This window comes from Dendrobates tinctorius, unplaced genomic scaffold (assembly GCF_039654945.1).
Source record: "Dendrobates tinctorius isolate UK_male_01 unplaced genomic scaffold, ASM3965494v1 ptg000144l, whole genome shotgun sequence".
NCBI classification, from domain to species: Eukaryota; Metazoa; Chordata; class Amphibia; order Anura; family Dendrobatidae; genus Dendrobates; species Dendrobates tinctorius.
In genome coordinates this window covers 3,922,767-3,938,976 of record NW_027361811.1, presented here as the reverse complement: position 1 = coordinate 3,938,976, position 16,210 = coordinate 3,922,767, and the positions used below count along the sequence as shown (strand labels likewise).

At 45.8% G+C, this 16,210-nt stretch overlaps 1 protein-coding gene across 17 annotated transcripts in view; it reads left to right on the top strand.

Annotated features, from left to right (window-relative positions):
• The window catches only part of AOPEP (aminopeptidase O (putative)), a 767,795-nt gene that overhangs the window by 74,756 nt on the left and 676,829 nt on the right, over positions 1-16,210 (top strand). For all 17 annotated transcript variants that reach the window (XR_012220365.1, XR_012220366.1, XM_073545970.1 and 14 more), the window contains one exon: positions 5,219-6,051. Coding sequence is in view for 15 of the 17 variants with exons in the window: in XM_073545970.1 (XP_073402071.1) it covers positions 5,279-6,051 (773 nt within the window). In the remaining 2 variants the exon portion in view is untranslated. The remainder of the gene's footprint in view (positions 1-5,218; positions 6,052-16,210) is intronic.

The window sequence follows — 16,210 nt, the reverse complement described above, 5'->3', positions numbered from 1 at the left end:
GCAGCATCTACAGCAGGCTTCTTCTCTTATACACAGACACAGGAAATGCAGTCACATGCTATCCCTGTGTGAGCCTCTGGGAGGTTTTTTTTGTTCTATCTTTATAAACAGCATACAAATCTAGCAACTAAACACTCATAGACAGGAATGGAGATGTTGCACCAAACATATTCCAACATCCTTTGTCCATGGTGTGCAAAATAATCAAGAAGTTTGCAACCAATGGCACTGTAGTTAATATCCCTGGTCATGGACAGCAGAGAAAAATTGATGAAATGTGGCAGGGGACCCAGAAGGACTCAACTGCTGACACAGAGACATTAAACAGCTAGACGGCAGTTTGACAAAATGTACGCGAGTATGCCAAAATCCTGAGAAAGGGTCTTGTGGACCGATGAGACCAAGATAGAGCTTTTTGACAAAGCACATCATTCTACTGTTTACCGAAAATGGAATGAGGCTAGTACCTACAGTCAAATATAGTGGAGACTCAAAGATGTTTTGTGGTTGTTTTGTTGCCTCTAGCACCGGGTGCCTTGACTGTATGCAAAGCATCATGAAATCGGCAGATTACCAAAAGATTAGGGTCTCAATATATTGCCCAGTGCCAGAAAGCTGGGTTTGTGTCCTAGGTCATGGGTCTCCTATCAGGACAATGAACCCAAATATACTTCAAGAAGCACCCAGAAATGTACAGGAAAAAAGCGCTGTAGAGTTCTGAAGTGGTAGGCTGTGGAGAGATCTTAAAATTGCACCCTGAGAGACCTGAAGCAGTTTGAAAAAGAAGAGTGATCAAAAAAATCCAGTTGAGAATTGTAAGAAGCTTTTTGAGGTTTAGTATGGAATTGTACACAGGTTGCGGGTTGCAGTGACTCAAGAAAGGCAGAGCAAGGGTTAACAGTTTATTTTAAGAGTCAAGATACTCCTCACAGGGAGGTAAACAGTTAGGGGCAAATGATCATGAAAAAGATAGCCACAGTGGGACAACAGTCCACGCAATTAACTTATCGGGGTTTCCTTGATCGTAGATGATTCGATGAGGGCGATAGCCCCAGCAACTGCCAGTGCAGTGTCCTCTGGGTACATTCCACAGCTCACAGTATATTTTCTGGTGGCAACGGGCAGTCTTTGGTTTTTACCCGTTGAGCCAATTAGTCCACAAACTTGTGCAGCCAAAATCAAGAGAGCTGCGTACAGTCTGTCAACAAGGGAGGTCTGCGGTGTGCTGTCTGGGGAAAAAAGAGCCACGACGAACCGTCCTGAATATGGCCCCGTTCCTATGTGCTCGCACGGCACTAGACTTCCTGGAGCCCATGGCTCTTCCTCTGCTGCTGGGCTCAGTGACACACTCTTGTACAGCTGTCCGCGGTTTGTTGTGGGACTTCTGCACATCCAGCGGAGCACGCTGCGCACCTCCCTGCCCTGTTTCTGCCAGCGGCAAACTGCCCTTCACACACTTTCCTCTATACCGTGCCCCCTGCTTCCGAGTCACAAGGTCTGTCCGGTCCCCTGTTCTTTCCCCCGGACAACCTGGGACGCAGCCTCTGCAGTTCCGGACCCGGAGCAGTACATGTGCCCACAGCCCGGTCTTCCGCCTTACAATATTATGTCCAATTTGACTATTTTTTCTCTTTTTTTTGTGTTGTTCCAATACACACAAAGGAAATAAACATGTGAATAACAAAACGTATAATTGCAATAATTTTCTGGGAAAAATACTTCATTTTCTGGAACCATTTCAAGGGTGCCAACACTTTCAGCCATTACTGTGTAATATTGTAAACACTGTTATTTGCCATAAACACTCATATGTTCCCAGAAAGAAGACCTACTAAGCAGGCATTTTCTGCTGCTAAGCTAATTTCTACCTTGCAGTTTTGTTTTTTCACTTCCGGACATGTACAGTACACCTCTGGAGCCAGGAAGCGTACACCCGGAGTCAGAGGCGCAGTGACGTGGCTGAAGAAAGCCATGCGCATGGGCTGGATTTGCAGAGAGCTGGTGATGAGGGGTGTGATAACATGCTGAGTGAGATGACTAGTCTGGGGAAACAAACGCCCCATCAGCTAGTCAGAAGGCTATGAACAGAGTTTATAAAGCCTTTTTTTAATGTCTTTAGGTGTCAAACCCTATAAAGGGTTGGTTAAGGGAGGTATTTAGCAAGAAATATACAAATACTGGTGAGTTGAAGGACAAGGAGGACCTGTCAGGTTCCCTTTAATGTCCTATTGTTGTTGAGTGATTAACAAATATGTATTTTGGTAGGTTGGCTCACTTAGCTGCACATAGAGGTAGACAAAGGAACACTGTTTCTTTAAATCTTTCACTGGTTTATTAAAAGTACTGCATAAACCAGTGCAACGTTAGCAAAAACAAACCAGGCATTCCTGGCCTGACAGGAAAACAAAAACATAACATATGGCACAGTCCTTATTACGGGAATACGTCTGCTTCAGGAACAAACAGAAGGTTCAGTTTTTCTTAACATGAAAAACACCACCACCGCTTTTTTTTTGGACACTGTTTCATCAGTATTGGTAAGCCAAATGTAGGAGTGACTCCAAAATACAAAACTGAGTTTTTCTTTCTGTAGGTTCCACACCTGATTTTTAGCTTGCTGATGAATCAGAAAATTATGTGAATAAGGCATTAGGTGTACATATAACCTATTAATTTTTCTAACTCTGTAGAGGAAATGGGAAAGAAAACAAATTCTGTCATCATTTTTTTTCTGGTACATTCACTGTGTGGTATTAATAATATAATCAGATAATTTTGCAGGTAAATCAAATTACAGTTATACCAAATTTATACTTTTTATGTTTTATTACTACTACAAATGCCTTCTAATAAATAATTTCACAAAAATATTTTCTCAAAGGTAGAATGTAATAATTTGAAATTCTCTTAGGAGTGAATGCACAGATATCCCAAGTGCTTATATTGACCATATTATATTATATTAATTTAAGTCAATAAAAAATTGTGATTAATTTAAAACAATGGGTATTTTTTCCCCTGTCCTGAGCCAGTGAAATGACATCATTTTAGTCTTCTGCTGCTGTCACTAGGAGAATCCCTTTACTTTCATCATTAATTGCCATTTATAAGCTTAACTTCATTGCTTGTGTTATAGGCTCCACTGTTTATTTGATTCCTGTGTTTTCACCTTAGGCTGTATTTTGACAAACCCTCTATCTTAAGTTTTCCTCCTATTTGTGATCTCCTGCTATTGATGCGCCCTCCCAACCATCCTATTTCATCTTTAGCCTGTGGTTAGAAGCCCTTTTTGATATCTAATTGGCTGCCATACAAAGAGCATCCATGACACACCAACAACATTATGGTGCTTTTTGATAGCCAGCTGACAGCTTTAGCTTTGTTAGCTGACAATGTTGAAGCAAGTACCCCCAGCTTCACTGCACACGCCCTGAAATAAGGAATCAACAGAGAAGACAAAAAGAACTTCACCAACATATGAAAATGGTGCAGGTTTCTGCTAGCAGTGCAGGGGTTAAATCTGTTCATTTGAGAGTCTCTAAAGCTTTCTTGCTTTGATAATCTCAGCTGTTCGATGTTGGCCACTCTACTCTGCTACATATGCTTGCCTCTGGAAATCAGAACTGCCAGTATTAGTTTTATACATCCTGGTGTGAAGTTGGAGGTGTTTGATGAGGAGGCGTTTGGAGTGTTGTTCAGTAGACTTTTATTTGGTGATGTGTCTGTGTGAATAGCCTCATCCTCTCCTATTTGATTGTTCCTTCCTTTTACTTCATGGTGTTCCACTTTGTTGTTTGAGTGCATATTTGTATGATTGATATTTTCTTTTATCTCTGTACATGTTCCCTTCTTAGTCTGGTTTGGGTATTCTTATATACAACTACTCCCACACTTTCCTGGGTGGGGAAGGGGACAGATAAGGGTTGATTCAGGAGCTCAGCAAGGTATGTGGCCCCAACATCTTCACCATTAGAAGTAATCTGGGCAGCAGGGATAGGGCATCCCTTGCTTTAGGGATAGGGAAGGAGCCCCTAACTGTTGTGAGTTCATTCTCTGGTTCACCAGTTGTGAGTTCTCTTTCCAGACTCCCTCTGGTGGTAACAGGAGGTAGTGAGGCTGATTTGATCGGTGGAGATCTGCCACCTGAGAATGAGGATGACGATTGGACCTCAGGAGTCTCAGATTGGATTTAAGACAGCCGACGCCCTTTTCAGTTGCTGGTGATTCCTTCTGGCTTGTCAGCTCTTGGTTTTCAGCTCTGCTCCAGTCATCTAAAGCTAAGTTTTTCTGCTAATGTTCACACTTGATTTTGTTGGTCTATTCAGTTTTTTAGCCAGCCCCGGCTGGGGGCTGTGCTGAATTTCCACTCTTATTTATCAGTATTTTGCCAATTGCCTTTTTGTCCCTTACTAGTTTGGTCTATTTTTACTCTGTCTCAGAATATTTCAGAGTGCTGATATAGTGGGAGAAGTCTAGTGACTTCAGGGTTAATTTTGCTATCAGAAGTGTTGGACATTATTTTTGTAGGTTTTTTTGCAGGTTGCAGACAGTGTCTTTCCTTTCCTGTCTAGTTAGTTTGGGCCCCATCGTTTGCTCAGCCTATTTTCCTGCCTGTGTTTGTGCCTTCATCTTGTTTCACCGTCAATACATGTGTGGGGGCTATCTATTCCTTTGGGGTCTGCTCTGGGGCAGTTAGTTTTCCCCTTTTCATGCTTCAGGCTTATTTAGTCCTCCGGCTGTGACGAAGCGTCTAGGAACATCGTAGGTACGCTCCACAGCTGCTGCTAGTTGTGTGGTAGGATCAGGGATCTGCAATCTGCATAGTTACCAACCTCTCTGGTTTTCTGTGACTTAGCTTGTTTTGCTTTTTTCTCCTCGGTGACCCATTCATAACACCTAACCCCAGGATATTAAACTACAGTCTCATGGACACCATGCTTACATGTGATGTTCAAAGTTTGTATGACTTTTGGAGGTAATTACCTGCAAATTCATTGGTCACCACATGTGTGAGTGGTTTGGGCCACATGCAGCTGCCACAGCTTGTAACCCCTGCTGGTTACTTATGGAACTACCATAAATATTTTCTGGTTCTGTCATTAGTGATAGATACTTTTCAATTTAAAAGACTAATCCTATCAACATCCTTTCTTTTATAATGTTTGTTATATTTTACTGTATAGTTATTTAATATGTTTTTTATTTGTTTATCTTGCAGAATCCATCTATAAAATGTTCCCTTCCTGCTTGAATCTTCAGTAATTTTTGTGACCCTAGGATGGCAGAACATACAGATGACTTGCCATTGATGGCTAACACAAGTCACATTCTAGTAAAACACTATGCCCTGGACCTTGATATTTGCTTTGAAAGTCAGACCATATCAGGGAATATTGTGCTATTCCTTCAACCTAATGCCTCTCGTGAAAGTGACAGTACTGGAAATTTTTGCCCTTCTCAAGCTGGTGAAGCCTTCAGTGATCCAGCACAGGACTCTTGTATACCACATTCTAGTAGATCCTTATCACAAAGTAGCATTAAAGACTCTACTTTGTGTGCTATAGGTGAAAGAGACACTTCTGAAAAGTATGGTTACCATGGTAACAAGAAGCAGACTTCTGGGATTACTAGTTCAGAGAACGGCTGTGACAAAGGGAATCATGGGAGTGAGGATTTTGTTCTGGTGCTGGATTGCTGCGATTTATCTGTGCTAAAGGTTGAAGAAGTGGATGTCACCGGGGTCCCTAAAAAATGTATGACCTCTACGCTGCCAAGTTGTGAATCTAAGCAGCAGTTTACTTACAGCCATCAAATCCCAACTGAACTTGTGTCTTTACCTGCGAGTCAGTGGAAAGAGCAACTATCCTATTACACACAGTGCAGCCAGGCACCAGGATGTGGAGAACTCATTTTCTTTACTGACACTTGGAGTCTACAGATCAGCAAATGTGGAGTACATACACCCTCCGACTTCCCTTCTGTTGTAAGAGTATGGTATAGGACCACAGCAAATGGGAGGTCGGTAAAATGGACCAAAGACCAAAGTGGAAGGTCAGTATTAGTAAAATAATGAATTAACCGCTACTGTCAACTTACAAGAAATGACACGCCTAGGCTCCTCTGCCATTAAAGAACAAGTAAATATGCTTGGCATGCCTTTTATGCCTTCCTTCTTATTTGGATCACTGCAGAGAAGGTCAGATTTATAGCATGTTGAGCTCTAACAGGATTACACAGCTTAAGCTAGGATCAAAGGCGTCCATTTCCCTTCCCTCTCCTTTCAGGCATAGCACTTTAAGACAAGTATTGTGGAAGACCAGCTCACTATACAGCTGTCTGCATGTAGTGCTAGACTGGCAGATGATGGGTTGTCTGAGATCCTTTCTGTTTGAACATTTCTGTTATTGATCACCTGTGTTTTATATGTTCCTACTTTAAAGGGAACATGTCAGTAGGATTGTGCACTATAGCCTACACACAGTGTCAAGTCGGCGCCGTTATAGTGATTACAATGATACCTTGGTTGATGAAATCTGTTTTGTGGTTGTTGTTTAATCTTTGTTTTCAGTTTTGAGTTAACAATGTGCTCGTGCTCTGGGGCGGCCTGTGGGTGGGGGCTTCATGTGGTGCTCTGCTTAGGTATTCATAATGAAGACTGCTGACAGGTCACTGATCCCTCACTGACCTGCCCCCTATTTTGCATAATAAACATTATATATACATATTGAAGAAAAAACCCTTCTGCAGGCACTTGCCAGCAGCATAATCTCATATGTACTGTGCATATAATTTATTTGTTTGAGCTGCTATTGTGCAGTCACCGGCGGCGCCATCTTGGAAGAGGATTTTTTTCTCTGGCAAGACGGCGCCGCCAGCACATGCATAGTAGCAGCTTTCAGATCACCGATAGCTGCCACTGCACAGCGCCAATTTTCTAATGGATTTTTCTCTAGAATATCAGGATAACCTCAAACATATTAATTATATACACAGTACATATGCAATTATGCTGCAGTGCAGGCGCCATGATTGGCTCCCGCAGAAGGTTATTTTTTTTCAATATGTATATATATTATTCATTATGCAATCTAGGGGGCAGGTCATTGAGGGATCAGTGACCTGTCAGCAGTCTTCATTATGAATACCTAATCACAGCACCACATGAAGACCCCCCCCTCCAGGCCGCCCTGGGACACAAGCATATCATTAACTCAAAACTGAAAATAAAGATTAAACAACAAACACAAGACAGTATAATGGCGCCAACCTGATACTGTCTGTAGATTTCAGTACACAATCCTGCTGACAGGTTCCCTTTAAATATTAGAGCAGCTGTCTTTACCTATTACTACAGAACTTGTTCTCCTTCATGCATAAATTATAGTTTCAAAGAGTTTAATGCATTATGGAAAAATTATTTCATTAATACATTAGCCATTACAATGTGGACAACTGTGCAGTTCACCCCAATCAAACCAATGAACCCTATTGACTATAATAGAGTCCATTATGTATCTGTCATGGTGTCCATCATTTTACAAAAAAGTACCTATATTTTATGTCTTTTTTATGTAATTTAAGACAGTTCCTAAAGTGGTCTGCAATGCAGACATGAATAAGGCCTTGGGTTTTGTTCACACTTTCATTTTTTTCTTTGCATACTAGAAAGATGGGTTGATTTTGATCAGTGTTTTTTAGTCTAATTGTTGTCCGTTTTTTGGAGGCTAAATGTGTCCATTTTTGCCATTTGTAAGGTTCTCCTACCCATTGAACATTAAAAAAAAAATGCACCAGAATAGAAAATAGATGGGATCACAGTGTTGGGTGTTTTTTTTACTGATCATTAAATTACATGGGCCACTTTGATCAGCAAATTGGCTTAAAATTAGTCATGCCTTCAGATTATCGGTCCACAAAGAAATGGACACATGAACACAGCCATAGACTAAAATTGATACCTGTTACCGTATGTACTCGAGTATAAGCCGACCTGAGTATAAGCCGAGGCACCTACTTTTGCCACAGAAAACTGGGTAAGCTTATTGACTCGAGTATAAGCTGGGTATGCATTGTCCCCTCATCCCTGTCCTGGTATGCATGACTGTCATTGTATGCATACCTCCCTCATCTCTGTCATTGTATGCATGCCTCCCCCATCACTGTCATTGTATGCATGCTTCCCGCGTCCCTGTGATTGTATGCATGCCTCCCCGTCCCTGTCCTCCTATGCATGGCTCCCTGTCCTGGTATGCATGCCTGCTCTGTCCCTGTCCTGGTATGCTTGCTTCCCCTGTCATTGTATGCATGCCTCCCTTCTCCCTGTATAAATGGCTCCCCGTCCCTGTCCTGGTATGCATGCCTCCACTGTCCCTGTCCTGATATGCATGCCTCCCCTGTTTTGGTATGCATGCCTCCCCTGTCCCTGTCATTGTATGCATGGCTCCTTATCCCCTATCCCTTTTTGCATGTTTCCTATTGAAAAAAAGCTAACAAACCACCTACTCACCTACCCGCATCCCCTGGGTGCTGGCACTGCATCTCATTCCGGTCGCCGGCGCCTGCAGCTCTTCCTCTCGAGCGATCACGTGGCACCACTCATTAAGGTAATGAATATGCACTCCACGCCTATGGGAGTGGAGAGCAGTGCATATTCATTACCTTAATGAGCGGTACCACGTGATAGCTCGGCAGGAAGAGCTGCAGACGCCGGCGGCCGGAATGAAGTGCAGTGCCAGCACCCAGGACGCGCAAGTAGGTGATTATGATGTGAGCTGAAGCCGGCGGCTGGCACTTTGCGCTATTACAGCAGCAGCAAAGACTTTAGCCACAGCAGCCAACTCCTGCCTCTGTGACCCGCCGTTCCCCCACCGGCTTTCTGGGACAATGACTCATGTATAAGCTGAGGGGGGCATTTTCAGCGCAAAAAAGGTGCTGAAAACTCAGCTTATACACGAGTATATACGGTATATCCATGAAAAACACACATAGAAACAGAGATGTGTGAATTAGGCCTAAGGCTGAATTTATACGTCTGTATTATACAGTCTGTAAAACAGAAGCCGCGGAGACACCATCACGTGTTTCTCAACGCAAGCAATGACCAGCCAGGTCTTTGCCCGGGAAGGAACAACCACGGGAAGGGCAGTCTCCAATGAAGGAAACCACCTATGCCAAAACATGGTATCCATCCACATACAGCTGTTTCGGGGTATTGCCCCTCATCAGTGTGGAGTAGGAAACTGGCTGGTAGGAGCAATGCCTAGTAAAAAGACTATGAAGAGGAGGATGAATGAACTCATGGAGATCAACATCCGACACTGCGGAGACACCATCACGTGTTTCTCAACGCAGTGATTCTAGAGCACTGCCCCCATCCCTTATGGGAAATATGTAAAACAGAAGCCGCGGAGACACCATCACGTGTTTCTCAACGCAAGCAATGACCAGCCAGGTCTTTGCCCGGGAAGGAACAACCACGGGAAGGGCAGTCTCCAATGAAGGAAACCACCTATGCCAAAACATGGTATCCATCCACATACAGCTGTTTCGGGGTATTGCCCCTCATCAGTGTGGAGTAGGAAACTGGCTGGTAGGAGCAATGCCTAGTAAAAAGACTATGAAGAGGAGGATGAATGAACTCATGGAGATCAACATCCGACACTGCGGAGACACCATCATGTGTTTCTCAACGCAGTGATTCTAGAGCACTGCCCCATCCCTTATGGGAAATATGTAAAACATGCAAAACAGAAGCCGCGGAGACACCATCACGTGTTTCTCAACGCAAGCAATGACCAGCCAGGTCTTTGCCCGGGAAGGACCAACCACGGGAAGGGCAGTCTCCAATGAAGGAAACCACCTATGCCAAAACATGGTATCCATCCACATACAGCTGTTTCGGGGTATTGCCCCTCATCAGTGTGGAGTAGGAAACTGGCTGGTAGGAGCAATGCCTAGTAAAAAGACTATGAAGAGGAGGATGAATGAACTCATGGAGATCAACATCCGACACTGCGGAGACACCATCACGTGTTTCTCAACGCAGTGATTCTAGAGCACTGCCCCCATCCCTTATGGGAAATATGTAAAACATGCAAAACAGAAGCCGCGGAGACACCATCACGTGTTTCTCAACGCAAGCAATGACCAGCCAGGTCTTTGCCCGGGAAGGGACAACCACGGGAAGGGCAGTCTCCAATGAAGGAAACCACCTATGCCAAAACATGGTATCCATCCACATACAGCTGTTTCGGGGTATTGCCCCTCATCAGTGTGGAGTAGGAAACTGGCTGGTAGGAGCAATGCCTAGTAAAAAGACTATGAAGAGGAGGATGAATGAACTCATGGAGATCAACATCCGACACTGCGGAGACACCATCACGTGTTTCTCAACGCAGTGATTCTAGAGCACTGCCCCCATCCCTTATGGGAAATATGTAAAACATGCAAAACAGAAGCCGCAGAGACACCATCACGTGTTTCTCAACGCAAGCAATGACCAGCCAGGTCTTTGCCCGGGAAGGAACAACCACGGGAAGGGCAGTCTCCAATGAAGGAAACCACCTATGCATGTTTTACATATTTCCCATAAGGGATGGGGGCAGTGCTCTAGAATCACTGCGTTGAGAAACACGTGATGGTGTCTCCGCGGCTTCTGTTTTGCATGTTTTACATATTTCCCATAAGGGATGGGGGCAGTGCTCTAGAATCACTGCGTTGAGAAACACGTGATGGTGTCTCCGCAGTGTCGGATGTTGATCTCCATGAGTTCATCCATCCTCCTCTTCATAGTCTTTTTACTAGGCATTGCTCCTACCAGCCAGTTTCCTACTCCACACTGATGAGGGGCAATACCCCGAAACAGCTGTATGTGGATGGATACTATGTTTTGGCATAGGTGGTTTCCTTCATTGGAGACTGTCCTTCCCGTGGTTGTTCCTTCCCGGGCAAAGACCTGGCTGGTCATTGCTTGCGTTGAGAAAAACGTGATGGTGTCTCCGCGGCTTCTGTTTTGCATGTTTTACATATTTCCCATAAGGGATGGGGGCAGTGCTTTAGAATCACTGCGTTGAGAAACACGTGATGGTGTCTCCGCAGTGTCGGATGTTGATCTCCATGAGTTCATTCATCCTCCTCTTCATGTATTATACAGTCTATGAATGGTAGAGTTGAGCGACTTTTGGTTTTTTATGGTCGAGTTTCGTTTCGTGAAACCCGACTTTTCCAAAAGTCGGGTCGAGCAAGATCGGCCGATTATAGGGAAAAGTCGGGGTCGTCCCGAAACACGAAACCCAATGTAAGTCAATGGGGAATAAAAGTTGGCAGTGAGAGGAGGACAGGAAACACACCTACAGTGCTCATTTGAATGCCAAAAGCATCAATTCTTCTTACTTAAGCTTGTCAACCTTAATTAACTTCATAATACAAGTTATGCACTGAAAAATGGGGGTTATTTGGCTAAAGTTGTGGGGGGGTAGGGCTGGCTCCAGGTTTTCATGTGCCCTGGGCGAAAGAGCGCCCCTTTAACACATACCACAACTCATCATGCTCCGATACGGCAGAGAAATAGCGGTATAGTACAATGAAAAATACTTCACTTTTTACATCTCATGACGAGGCCCATCTATTTCTCCATACAGAATCATTGGTCCCATATAATGTTTGAAACCGTATATGATGAGCTCCACATAATGCTACAGTATATGTTGGTCCCCATGGATGAAGCTCCACTGTCTTATGGGCCCAAATAATGCTCCAAACATAATGGGCCCCATTTCTAATGCTCTAGTGTATAATGGGCCCTGTAAATGCTGCTCCAGTGTCTGATGTCCACCTTTGGAATGTTCCAGTGTATGGTGGGCCCCATCTATCATTCTCCAGAGTATAGTGCTCCCCAAAAATTGCTGTCCCAACATTGAAAACAATGAAATAAGTCTCCTCGCTAGGGAATCCCTGTACTAGTCTGGACTCCTCGTCGTCCCCATCTTCCATCTCACTGCACAGTATTTCAACCTTGCAAGTGCTGTGATCCTGAGCAAGCAGGGGGGGCCCACTCGTTGGCGACGGCACTGGCACAGGGCCCCTGATAGTACGGTGGTGTGTCTGATGGCGGGTGGGCCGAACCTGCACTTTCATCTGCAGCTTCCTCTTTGTCACCGTGTAAGATGGAACTGTATATGGGAAGGTTAACCTGAGTTTCATCAGGGTCAGATTCAGGCCGGGTAGCGTGCGAGGGGAATGTAGTGGTCTGGGTCAATGTACCAGCAGATTCATCGAGCAGTGGCTGGGCATCAGTGCACTTGTGTCGCCCCCAGGAGTACGGTCGCCACAGTGGCATTACCTTCCTCCTAGGGAGTGTGATGTCATGCTTGGGAGCAACGAAGGATCTCTCTAGCAGGTTAACTGATTGGGCGGCGTTATTCCCACGAGTCATAACCCTCCAAACAGCGTTCATGAAGGCAAAGTGTTTGTTTTACGTGGGCAGTATGGTTGCAAAGCTGAACCTTAAAGGAATGTCCAGAAGGGCACCACCAGGAGTGGAGCCTACGGCGTAATTTGGCTCAACACGGGCAACCTCAACCATGCCAGCTACAGAACAGATGCACACATTGCAAGCTTAATTCCGTTAACGAACGAGACTCCGTCATGCCCCGCGGTCCGAGTCCGGCTTACTAGAGGGACACGTGAGGCTCTGGCACATGAGATTGGCCAATAACTGGTGTGTCATGCCCTTACATGTCCGTGGCTGCATGTGCGCTACACTGAAAAGGCCAGCGTTTGTCGCTTACAGGTGCAGATAACCCGCTGAACAACGTTAGTGATGGGGATCACTGATTACAATTATTACTCGCGAACGATGATTTCCCAGTAAGTGCAGGTCAACCGCAGTTCCGGAATTAGGCCTAACCGTCATTCCTGAAAAAAATGAAAAACTTACGTGTGCAAACCACAGGTGCTGTAGCTTGCTTAACAGCTCGCCAGCCGTTCTCACGCCCAGTATGGGTTACACGTGATTGCACAAAGGTCAGAAAGGGTACCGTATCCCCGGATAACATGTATGGATAGCGTACACATTCAAAAGATATGTCTATACATCAGGAGGCAGGCTCAGACGGTGTTAGGCCCAGTATGGCTTGCACATGATTGCACAAAGGTGAGAAAGGGTACCGTATCCCCAGATAACATGTATGGATAGCGTACACATTCAAAAGATATGTCTATACATCAGGAGGCAGGCTCAGACGGTGTAAGGCCCAGTATGGCTTGCAAGTGATTGCACAAAGGTGAGAAAGGGTACCGTATCCCCGGATAACATGTATGGATAGCGTACACATTCAAAAGATATGTCTATACATCAGGAGGCAGGCTCAGATGGTGTAAGGCCCAGTATGGCTTGCACGTGATTGCACAAAGGTGAGAAAGGGTACCGTATCCCCGGATAACATGTATGGATAGCGTACTCATTTAAAAGATATGTCTATACATCAGGAGGCAGGCTCAGACGGTGTAAGGCCCAGTATGGCTTGCAAGTGATTGCACAAAGGTGAGAAAGGGTACAGTATCCCCGGATAACATGTATGGATAGCGTACACATTCAAAAGATATGTCTATACATAAGGAGGCAGGCTCAGACGGTGTAAGGCCCAGTATGGCTTGCAAGTGATTGCAGAAAGGTGAGAAAGGGTACCGTATCCCCGGATAACATGTATGGATAGCGTACACATTCAAAAGATATGTCTATACATCAGGAGGCAGGCTCAGATGGTGTAAGGCCCAGTATGGCTTGCAAGTGATTGCACAAAGGTGAGAAAGGGTACCGTATCCCCGGATAACATATATGGATAGCGTACACATTCAAAAGATATGTCTATACATCAGGAGGCAGGCTCAGACGGTGTTAGGCCCAGTATGGCTTGCACGTGATTGCACAAAGGTGAGAAAGGGTACCGTATCCCCGGATAACATGTATGGATAGCGTACACATTCAAAAGATATGTCTATACATCAGGAGGCAGGCTCAGACACAGTATGGATTTGACGGCCCAGACTACACAGCGGAGGAGCAGGGAGAGGTAAAGATTGCAAATGCTGGGGCCCTGCCCAAGCAAGGGGGGCCCACTCGTGGGCGTCGGTACTGGCACTGGGCCCCTCATAGTACGGCGGTGTGTCTGACGGCGGGTGTGCACCACCACCGTCAGAGACACTTGATTGCACTATGAGGGACCCTGTGCCAGTGCCCGCGCCCAAGAGTCGGCCTACCCACCTGTCCAGGGCAACGGCACTCGCACGGTGTCGTGCGCTAGGTGGTGACCCCGGCCATGGGGGGGGAGGCAGCACAGTTAGGGAGTTTTAGAAAGTGGCATATGTTGATGTTGGACATTCAGCTGATGCAAAAGGCGAAATAGGTCACGTCCCAGGAAGAGGTGGACCAAAGCAAGCCATTTTTCTGTCACCTTATGTGTCATCAGGGGAAGGTGGGACAAAATCCTTGGAAACCCATGCATGGTTCATTTTAATGAAGGTTAGATCATCCACATTTTGGGTTGACAGACGGGTCCTTTTTTCTGTCAGGATTGATCCAGCTGCACTGAAGACTCTTTCCGATAGCACACTTGCAGCTGGGCAAGCGAGCTCCTGTAAGGCATATTGTGCCAATTCAGGCCAGGTGTCCAGTTTAGCAGCCCAATAGTCAAAGGGGAATGACCTGTGTGGGAGAACATCGATATGGGAGGAAAAGTAGTTTTTAACCATAGTTGACAACTGCTGTCTCCTGTCACTTTCCATCGATGCTGTATTACCAGTTGTGTGAGCGGTACTTGAAAAATCAGTCCACAACATTGTCATGAAACCCCTGTCTCCAACGCCACTTCTGCTGTGTGCACCATGAACACCTCTGCCAAGCTGCCCCCGGCCCTTACGGCTCGTGTGAGAACCATCACCGCTGCTGTGTACTGGGAATGCCTCAAGCAACCGATTTACCAGAGTTGCTTGTTTATTAGCCAATATTAGGTCAAGGTTCTCCTGTGGCATGATGTTTTGTAATTTGCCTTTATAGCGTGGATCCAGGATGCTGGCCAACCAGTAGTCGTCATCGTTCATCATTTTGGCAATGCGGGGGTCCCTTTTTAGGATCCGCAAGGCATAATCTGACATGTGGGCCAATGTTCCCGGTGTCAATGATGCACTGCGAGTGCTGGTTGGAGGAGCACTTTCTGGCAAATCCACATCCCTCCAGTCACGCACAAACCCTGTACCAGACCTTGCCACGCCAACATTTTCACTTGCCCCACGAGATGCATCCTCCTCCCCTAAGTAATCATCCCCATCATCATCCTCCTCTTCTTCCTCCAACTCGTCCAGGAGAGGTCCCTGAGCGGACAATGGCTGAATGTCATCAAGGATTCCCTCCACCTCTTCCTCCTCGTCAACATTGGCTGCAGACGCCTGCTCCTTAAGGTGCGTCAAAGTTTGCATGAGCAGACGCATAAGTGGGATACGCATAAGTGGGATGCTCATGCTTAGGATGGCGTTGTCTGCTCTTACCAGCCGTGTGCATTCCTCAAAACACTGAAGGACTTTCCAGAGGTCTTTCAGCTTCGACCACTGCACACCTGTCAACTCCATGTCTGCTCTCAAAGTGCCTGGCCGTGTATCCTCCCACAAATGCATTATGGCCTGCCTCTGCTCGCACAGCCGCTCCACCATGTGCAGGGTGGAGTTCCACCTTGTTGCAATGTCGATAATGAGGCGGTGGTTGAGAAGGTGGAGCAATCGCTGCAGCTTCTGCATACGAACGGAGTGTACAGGCGACTGGCGGATGTGCGCGCACAGTCTTCGCACCTTCTGGAGCAGGGCTGTTAACTCCGGATAATTTTTGAGGAAGCACTGCACCACCAGGTTCAAGGTGTGAGCCAAGCAAGGTATGTGGCTGAGTTTTGAAAGGGCTATGGCTGCCACAAAATTACGGCCGTTATCACTAACTACCTTGCTTGCCTCAAGATGTACACTGCCCAGCCATGACTCAGTTTGTCGCTTCAAGTACTCGGCCAGCACCTCGGCGGCGTGTCTGTCGCCCAAACACATCATCTGCAACACAGCCTGCTGACGCTTTCCACTAGCTGCTCGATAGGGGGACACCTCGTGTGCAACAGTGGCAGCTGCAGATGGAGTGCTCGTACGACTGCGCTCTGTGGACGAGCTTTCGCTTGAG